Source organism: Dendrobates tinctorius, unplaced genomic scaffold (genome assembly GCF_039654945.1).
Source record: "Dendrobates tinctorius isolate UK_male_01 unplaced genomic scaffold, ASM3965494v1 ptg000120l, whole genome shotgun sequence".
NCBI lineage: Eukaryota > Metazoa > Chordata > Amphibia > Anura > Dendrobatidae > Dendrobates > Dendrobates tinctorius.
Window position 1 is genome coordinate 27,050,645 of NW_027361788.1, and position 10,113 is coordinate 27,060,757.

General features: G+C 43.4%; 1 protein-coding gene across 5 annotated transcripts in view; it reads left to right on the forward strand.

The window, feature by feature from the left end:
- AK1 (adenylate kinase 1) overlaps positions 1-9,898 on the forward strand; it is a 128,793-nt gene extending 118,895 nt beyond the window's left edge. For all 5 annotated transcript variants that reach the window (XM_073540941.1, XM_073540944.1, XM_073540945.1 and 2 more), the window contains 3 exons: positions 1,403-1,519; positions 7,721-7,912; positions 9,331-9,898. In XM_073540941.1, coding sequence (XP_073397042.1) covers positions 1,403-1,519; positions 7,721-7,912; positions 9,331-9,399 — 378 coding nt within the window. In that variant the 3' untranslated portion in view covers positions 9,400-9,898. The remainder of the gene's footprint in view (positions 1-1,402; positions 1,520-7,720; positions 7,913-9,330) is intronic.
- Positions 9,899-10,113: the final 215 nt, after the last annotated feature.

The window sequence follows — 10,113 nt, forward strand, 5'->3', positions numbered from 1 at the left end:
GCAAACATATCTATTTTTTCTGGTTAGCCAATAAAGGTATCACTGAGAATTCTTTTTTCATGTTGGCGTTGGACAGAAAAGTATTTGCATCGATTTTAAAGGAAATATGTCAGGAGCAAAAAATGTGTAACTTTATCGCTTGTAAATTATTTAACCCCTTCTTGAGTGATTTTCATAGTCTAGATTTTTCTTTCCCTTTGTTTTCCAAGAGTCATAACCTCCTCTCCCCCTCACCCGATATAGCTTTATGAGGGCTTGTTTTATTGTGGGAAACATTGTAAGTGTCAATGACACAATTCATTTTACCATAACGTAAGTATCCCAGAGGTTGAATTCTCATCCATCACTGGCCATAGCTCCTTGATTATACTTATCACTTGTCCTGTGGATAACCCTTTTTATAAACTCCAGTTTTAGGTCCCCTATACCGCCACCCTCCTCCTCTAATTGACATCTTGCCTGTTATATACTGAGTCATTAAATCCTACTCTTAACAGCAGGACGGGGTTACGTATGGCGGGGGTCACATGTGGCTGGGTGATGTATGGCGGGGGTTACATATGACTGGGTGACGTATGGGTGGGGTCACATGGCTGGGTGACGTATGGCGGGGGTCACGTATGGCTGGGTGACGTATGGCGGGAGTCAAGTATGGCTGGGTGACGTATGGCTAGTTGACGTATGGCGGGGGTCACATGTGGCTGGATGATGTATGGCGGGGGTCACATATGGCTGGGTGATGCATGGCAGGGGTCACATATGGCTGGGTGACGTATGGCGGGGGTCACACATGGCTGGGTGACATATGTCGGGGGTCACGTATGGCTGGGTGACGTATGCCGGGAATCAAGTATGGCTGGGTGACGTAGGGCTAGTTGACGTATGGCGGGGGTCACATGTGGCTGGATGATGTATGGCGGGGGTCACATATGGCTGGGTGATGTATGGCGGGGGTCACATATGGCTGGGTGACGTATGGCGGGGGTCACACATGGCTGGGTGACGTATGCCGGGAATCAAGTATGGCTGGGTGACGTAGGGCTAGTTGACGTATGGCGGGGGTCACGTATGACTGGGTGATGTATGGCAATGGCAGCTGATGATTGGTCGCTCCCTGCAGTTGCGACCATTAACACACCAATAAAGGATCTTCTTTAATAAAGGGCATCAACTTTAATTAGTCTTAGGAAATGGAGGAAATTGAAGTCTTCTAAACAATGCGATGTGTGTGACCTGCAGCAGGTCAGTGCGCTGTAAGATTTTTCCATGGGGGTTTAATGTCCTGTTTACATGTCATTTATTGTTATTATGTTGGTACGTGTCATTTACTCATTATTCTAAGAAAATTGTGCAATAATAGCAAATAAATCTTCATGTTCTCAAGTATCTCTTCCTTCCCCAGGACACCGTTCTGGACATGTTGAGAGATGCTATGATCGCCAAGGCTGACACCACCAAAGGATACCTCATAGACGGATACCCCCGTGAGGTTAAGCAGGGAGAAGAGTTTGAGAAGAAGGTAAGGAACGTTAAGTCTCTCAACATACTTTCTTGTAACAGGCCAATTCCTACATGTTTAGATGCATCCAGTCTTGAAAAAAGCAGAGCTAGGTCAGGTGTTTGCCAGAGTAAAAGCACGATCCTGCCACCCTCATCCTCCATAAGAAGGTAAAACTGGTTTTGATACCCATATTCGTCTAATATGTCCAGGAATTATCCCAAGTCTCATGGTCTGTTACTTGCCATCCACCAGTTTTGATGGGGGGGGGGTTCCTCTTAACCAGCATTCTGCCAGTACTATAGGTACTACTACAGGTATAATTGCAGCCTGGGCAAAACAATATTTTCATCTGCCTTAGGCACCACAGCCGAAGCGCAACTTGAACCTCTGCACCCGCAATGGCCAGCAAGTAGTTACCAACATTAGTGTTGGCAATATAAGGATGCTTTAGTCCTGCCCCTAGTACCATATGGGACCTCTCTAGTCATGCTGTATGTGGGAGGGTTTGTATGAATCTTGCCCCTTTCAGCGTGAGACTGCAAACTTGCCAGGACAGTCCCAGCAACTTCTGGACAGTTGGCAAGTACACAATAGTTACACCACCTATACTTCCTCGCCATGAGAAGTGGTGATGACATTGCTACATGGTCGCTTTCACAGGTTTTCTTTTTTTCTTAAAGCATTTTTTTATTTGGGGGGGTGAGATCTTCTATTGTTTTTTATGCCCAATAAGAAATGAATAAAACGCTAGCCTTTTTATTTTCAGCCTTCTCAGTCACATCTGTTGTAAATTATGGAGTAAGTTCATAGTTGGAAACCCATCTGAAGAATGGTCCACTCAATAGTTTTAACCCCTTACCATTTTTGGAAACGTGATGCAGTTAAAGTTCTCAAAAACCTGAACTTATGAACAGCAAAATGGTTTTACAATAAGAAAAATTAATAGGAAAGTCTTTCAAGCCTTTTCGGGTGTTTTTTTTTTCTCTCCTGCAACTGAGAGAAAAGTGTGAATAGACCCATACGCTGTTTTTTTCCAGAAGGTTTTTACTTCAAAATCCTCCTCAAAAACCACTTGTGAAAACTTTTTCTATTGATTTTGATAGTAAATTGTCACTGCTGTTCACATAAGGTCATGTTGGAGCATTTTAATTTTCACTCAAGACCAGTACAGTCATGGTCAAAAGTGTTAGCACCCCTGAAATTGTTTCAGAAAAAGTATTTCTCCCAGAAAATTATCACAGTTTTATACATGTTTTGTTATACACATGTTTATTTCCTTTGAGTGGGTGTTAGAACAACACAAAAAAACTGGTAAAAAAGGTAAGTTAGACATGATTTCACACACAACCCCAATAATGGTTGAGACAAAATTGTTGACACCTTTCCAAAATTGTGGGTAACCAACTTTGTTTCACGCATGTGTTGCTCGCTCAAATTTACCTGTGGCAAGTAACAGGTGTGGGCAATGTGACAATCACACTTGAAAGCAGATATGCATTGTGTGTCTGTGAGTTCCACACTAAGCATGGAGAACAGAAAGAGGAGAATAGAAGAATCTGAGGACTTGAGAACCAAAATTGTTGGACAATATCAACAATCTCAAGGTTACAAGTCCATCTCCAGAGATCTTGATGTACCTTTGTCCACGGTACACAACATAATCAAGAAGTTTACAATCCATGGCACTGTAGCTAATCTCCCTGGATGGCAGAGAAAAATTGATGAAAGGTTAAAATGCAAGATACTCCGGATGGTGGATAAGCAGCCCCAATCAAGTTCCAAATAAATTCAAATTGTCCTGCAGGCTCAGGGCACATCAGTGTCAGCGTGAACTATCAAACATCATTTAAATTAAATGAAAAGCTATGGCAGGAGACCCAGGAGGACCCCACTGGTGACACAGAGACATAAAAAGCTAGACTGCAGTTTGTTAAAATGTACGTGAGTAAGCCAAAATCCTTCAGTGAAAACGTCTTGTCAACAGATGAGACGAAGATAAAGCTTTTTGGTAAAGCACATAATTCTACTATTCTCTGAAAATTGAATGAGGTCTACAAGGAAAAGAAAACAGTACCTACAGTCAAATATAGTGGAGTTTCAAAGATGTTTTGGGGTTGTTTGTTGCCTTTGGCACTGGGTGCCTTGACGGTGTGCAAGACATCATGAAATCTGAAGATTACCATATGATTTTCAGTCGCATTGTAGTGCCCAGTGTCAGAAAGCTGGGTTTGCCTCCTAGGTAATGGGTTTTCTAGCAGGACAGTGACCCCCAAACATACATCAAGGAGCCCCCAGAAATGGATGAAAACAAAGCACTGGAGAGAGTTCTGAATTGGCCAGCAATGAGATTGGATATAAATCCCATTGCACACCTGTGAAGCGATCTTAAAATTGCTGTTGGGAGAAGGCGCCTTCATGGATGAGACCTTGGCCAGTTTGCAAACAAAGAGTGATCCAAAATTCCAGTTGTTGAGTTGTAAGAAGCTTGATGATGGTCAGGGCTGCCACTAGGAATTCCAGGGCCCCACACTGGCACAATTTTCAGGGCCCTCTTGAGACTCTGCACTGGCTCCACCCCAGCCCCACCTCCACCCCTCGAACTGTCCACAGTCAAAGGATTTTTTTAAGCCGCCACAATGACAAGGTAGACTCTTTTGGCCAGGCCCTACTCTACTCTAACCTATTAAACATTTGTTAAACTATCCAATACAATTTAGGTATAATGACCAATAATATCACATACAGAGGACAAATACCACCGCACCATGACCAGACATCATATTACCACCACATAGTGACCTATAATACAACATACAAGGAACAAATACCGCCACAACATGTCCAGACCACATATTACCACCACAGTGACCAAATAATATCACATATAAGGGACAAATACCACCGCACCATGTCCAGACCACATATTACAACCACATGATGAACAATAATACCACATACAAGGAACAAATACCACCACACCATGACCAGACCACATATTACCACCACATAGTGACCAAACAATGGCACATATAAGGAACAAATGCCACCACACCATGGCTGGACAACGTATTACCACCACGCTACAATACTGATCAGTAATAAAAAATCCCTATACTAATATCACCATAAGTGATCTGTACTGAGTATGCAGTGTCTGTGTACAGATAAGGCTGGTTTCACATTTGCGTTTGTGCATGCAGCGTTTGTTCCGCATAGATCCGCATGCGTCATGTGTACATATCTTTAACATGGTGTACGCAGGGGCATGCATTCGCTTGCGGATGCGTACGCATGCGTCATTTTGCTGTGTGCGGCGGGGTCCGGCGAATGTAACATGTTGTAGTTTTTGAGGCGTCAAAAATCCATCAAATATGCGCAGGCATGCGCATGCAGATGAGTGCGTCAAAAAATGCATTACTGTAAATAGAAATCCCATGAGACATGTCCATTTTTGTCTCATGTCACATCGAACGTATGCGCATAAACATTGCAAACGCATGCACATGCAGCAGTTTTTTCAGTCATGTGTAAGATGATGCGCATAAAAAACGCTGCGTAAACATGCATTTTGGCATGTGTTTGCAGATGCAGATGATACGCTGCGGACTCAGATGCTAATGTGAACCTAGCCTTATACAGTGATCACTGGGGACATTACACGCAGGAGCTCTGTATATAGTGTAAAGGTAATACAGTGATCACTGGTGACATTGTACACAGGACCGCTGTATACAGTATACAATGTATAGTGTCAGTGTATAGGTAACACAATGACTCACCAGTGACGTCTCTAGGTGAAGTCATTCATCTTCGCTTTTCATCTTTATCCAGCACAGACCGCCATCACTTCTTCCAGCCAAGGCTCATCTCTGCAAGAAATAACAAAGTTATGTAGAACACCTTTTGCAGAAAACATTACTTATTTTTTTCCCAAATTCTAAACTACACCAGATGAAGAAGAAATGGTGACAGTGTTGCTCTGCACAGTAACAGGACCGCCTCCCCCATTTAAAACAGTATCCTCAAAAACTAAAATACATACAACACTGCAGTTCCCTTAATCCCTTAATTAGCCACTATGGTAATAATATCCCCCATCCTGGCCCCCGTGTGCCTCATTCCTGGCTCCAGCCATATGTTCTCCCATCCTGCCCCATCTGTCCCATGAGCCTGCCCCATCTGTCTCCATCCTGCCCTATATTCCTGCCCCATCTATCGCCATCCTGCCCCCCGTGTCTCCCATCCAACCCCCATGTCTCCCATCCTCCCCCCGTGTCTCCATTCTGCCCCAGGCTGATCGGGCCCCATACACCAGTCAAGGCAGTAATTCCCTGATGGCGGCCCTAATGATGGTTATAGGAAGTGATTGATTGCACTTATTTATTTCAAAGGGTGTGCAACCAAATATTAAATTGAGGGTGTAAACAATTTTGTCTGGCGCATTTTGTGGGTTCTGTGTGAAATGATGTCCAATTTGCCTATTTTTCCACATACACACCACAAAAGAAATAAACATGTGTAATTGTAATAATTTTCTTGGAGAAATACTTCATTTTCTGGAACAATTTTAATGGTTTCAACACTTTCGACTATTACTGTATATGGGACGACTTGTGTGGATTTCAGCTCACAGCAACATTTACTGTAGTGACTTACAAAAGTAAAAGTTGCATGACCTGGGAGATGAGGAAATCCTTCAAGATATTTTCCATTGTCTAATATCTTCACTACAGCCTCTCAATAAACACCGCAAACACTGATAAAAAATTATAGGAAGTTATCTGGTTACGTTACAGCGGATTTTGTCTTCGTTCCCACATGATTTTCTTTGCAACGGCCCACTCATATCACGCATTAGATAACCAGTCAATGTCACTTTCCAGACCCCTCATCAACCACCCAAATGCAAATAATTAATATAATTTGGACCACTATAACTCCTTTAATTATCCATTGGGGAAGAGGGGAGGGGGGTTTGTCCAATCTAATGACCTTTCCTGAGCATTTTCAGATTGGTTGGGGGCCTTCTATAATTCCAATAGTTAGCGTCTATGTAGTCGAACCACCAGAGCTCCATACATTGTGTATTGGCCCGTTCTGGGTACTGCAGCTCAGCACCTAGTGGAGTGAATGGGAGCTGAGCAGCAGCATCTAAGAAAAGGTATCCTACGGATAGGTCTTCAATATCTTAGTCTTGGTCAACTTTTTAATGCTTTGGCTGCATCTTGTAATGTGTTAGTGCACAGTTCTCTCATTGGATCAGAGGAAGGGGACTGTTCCCCAAAATGTGTCAATTACATTATGGTATTAAAGAATTTGTTGTGCAAAGGGATTTATAGTGGACCCAAAATCTGCAAACCCATAGATATGCAATAATTGCTGATTTTTGGGTAATGAGGGGCTGATGCTACAGCTTATGAATTTTGTCTGTTAGTACTACATATTATACAGTTAAATGGAGCCATACTTCAGACGTGATATAATGTAATGGGTCCAAAGGCCACGTAAGATAATAACCGGTAACCATTTGCAATATTTATTTTACTCACTTATATAGCGCCATTAATTCCACAGCACTTTACAGACATTATTGGCACTGTCCCCATTGGGACTCACAATCTAGATTCCCTATCAGTATGTCTTTGAAGTGTGGTAGGAAACCGGAGAACCCGGAGGAAACCCACTGAAACATGGGGAGAACATACAAACTCCTTGCATATGTTGTCCTTGGTGGCATTTGAAGTGCTAACCACTGAGCCAGTGTGATACCCGCAATATGCTGCAAGATTTTTTTTAATTATTTCCCCCTATCTTTAACTCAAGTTTCACACTATAGACCCTAATGTGACACTTTCCTGACCTGAACCCAACAGCCTCCTATATTTCTATGAAGCTATCAAGTTCGGCTCAGGACACCTGTGGCCGGTCTGGGCATTATCATCAGTGAGTTTAGTACACAGTGACATGTTGTCCTGCTGGACTAATCATGTCAATTTCCTTGGGCTTTTCATAATCCTCTCCTGGATGTCTGCAACAAGAATGTGAGGACATCTGGCTGAGTGGTCATCCCTCTTCCTCACCCTACAGTGCAATACACACGTGAGCAACTTCTACTACATCTAACAAGCTGGGGCCATCATATCCATTGACTGTCCACTTTCTTCCTTGTATATCCTGTAATTACCCCAATTCTAATTAGTTCTTCTGTTTTCCTTGCAGATTGCTGCTCCTTCACTGTTGCTCTATATTGATGCCGGGGCTGACACGATGGTGAAACGGTTACTGAAACGTGGTGAGACCAGTGGCAGGGCTGATGATAATGAAGAAACCATTAAGAAGAGACTGGAGACATACTACAAAGCCACCGAACCCGTCATTGCCATGTATGAAGGCAGAGGCATTGTAAGAAAGGTACGCTCTCCTAGCAAGTCACAGGCTATGGTCATAACCTATAGGTGTGATTACGTTTTCCATACACATGCATGAACACTTGGGAACGAAGAAATCGGCATGTTTAATGTGAGCTTTTTGGCATCTTATCCCACAGTATACCTATACAGTGGTCTATGTTGCCGATGTCTGTCGGAGGTATATGTTGAGTAATCCACAACATATAGATCGCTGACAAGACTCAAACACTATGTGACCAGAGACAGATTAATCTATGTGGGAACCTTTATGAATGCTCACTCTGCTCTTGCTGTATCTCTAATCATCTCCATTCAGACAGGGCCTCTTGGAGCAGTGTGGACATTGTTGATCAGATCCCCAAGTTATCGCTTATCCTGTGGATAAGTAATAACTTTAAGGCCTCTTTCACATGTCTTTATCTCCGGTACGTGTGGTGACAGTTTTCAGACGTACCGGAGACACGTACTCACATAGACCCATTCAAATGAATGGGTCTGTGCACATGTCAGTGTGTTTCCACGGTTCATGTGTCCGTGGGCAAAACACGCTGACATGTCCTTTGCCATCAACACGAACAGCAAAACCTCCCACACACGTGCACATGGAGAACACACATTGATGTCCTCCGCGTGCCACGCATTGGCACCGGGGAAGAAGCGGTACAGTAAGCGCTTTTCCCCAGTGGCAGGTGCTGGAGATGGCGCTCATTCTCCCCTGCTCTGCAAGCAAGCAGGGGAGAATGATGACAGCTGACATCAGCATCTGCCGCCGGGACACAGTGCTTACTGTAGCGCATCTTCTCCGGTGGCTGTCCGTGTGGTACTGATGCGGCACATGGTTGCCACACGTGTGCCATACGTAGTACACATACGGACACGGATATCTCTGGTACTGTTTTTTCCGGTACCGTAAATAAACGGACGTGTGAAAGAGGCCTTACTGTTGCCGATAACCTTGTAAAGGTAGGTCCACACGTGTCAAGTAATTATGTAGCAAACGTGACAAAAATCTACAGGAAAGTCTACAAAACAAATCCTCACTGGATTTTGGTGCAAATTTTATGCAGATTTGTTGTGAAATATAAAAATCCATAATTGTGGATTTTGCTGACAAAATTTTCAATAATACTATTTTTTTTTTTACTCCTACCCCTCTCATTAACATCGATGGGAAAAATCTAAAACAACGTGCAGACGTTTTTCTTAAATTGGGATCCCCGATCTCTATTCCCAGTACTTAATACATAAAATGAATGGACGTGACAGGCAAGAGATAAAAAAAAAAAAAGTGGCAGCTGTCTTGGAGCAGCGGCGCCACACTTGAAAATTAGGGGCAATATCGCAGTCTTGTTCAGGTGCATGTAATAATGTATCAAAGAAATATCACTAGAGCCCTTCACTTATTGTTTCTCTCAACAGATGAACGCAGAAGGATCAGTGGACGACGTCTTCAAACAAGTCAGCGCAGCCCTTGACGCCCTTAAATAAACAGCAAAGCTGAACAAAAAGAAAGCAAATATGCCTTATTTTTCTCTGTACATGACATTTTTTGGCCTTATTCTCTCCCCCCACCCCTCAAAAATAAAAAAAAATTATAGAGATCACATTTACACAAACAGAACAATTTTGGCACAGAGTGTTTGAACATTCAGGTCAGTGTCGCTCTGTCTGCCAATCGCTGGTCTCACACGTCATCTAATCCCATCCAGAGACTTGAAAGAATTTGCCCTTCTTCCTGTAGGAAGGTGCGTTCTTCAACCCCGATCCCCTTCTGTCTGTCCTTAGATTGTTGATATCCTTAACTCTCTTCCTGTTTTCCTGAGCAGTAAATGACTTCAAGGAAACATTTGAGGTCCCCTGACTTGACTCCTGTTTTTCATAATCCCCCCCCCCCCTCCAGTTTTCCACTTTTCTCCAGCTGGAGACATTCCTTTCAAGAACAGGAAATGCTTGTTTAAAAAATAAAAAGCGCCACCTCACTGGCTCACCATGACTGTCGGTTTACTCGCGCGACCTCGGCAAAATGACACCATCATAGGAGCCCCGGAGAGAAGGGTTAATCTGAAATTAGCGCTCAGGCTATTTCCTCTTGGAAGCCTGCTATCTCCTTGCAGAAAGCTGTAAAGTCACCTTTGACATTGATACGATGGGACAGGCTAGAGGGGGGCTGCTCCAGAGAGGAAGACCAGTAGACCGGATACC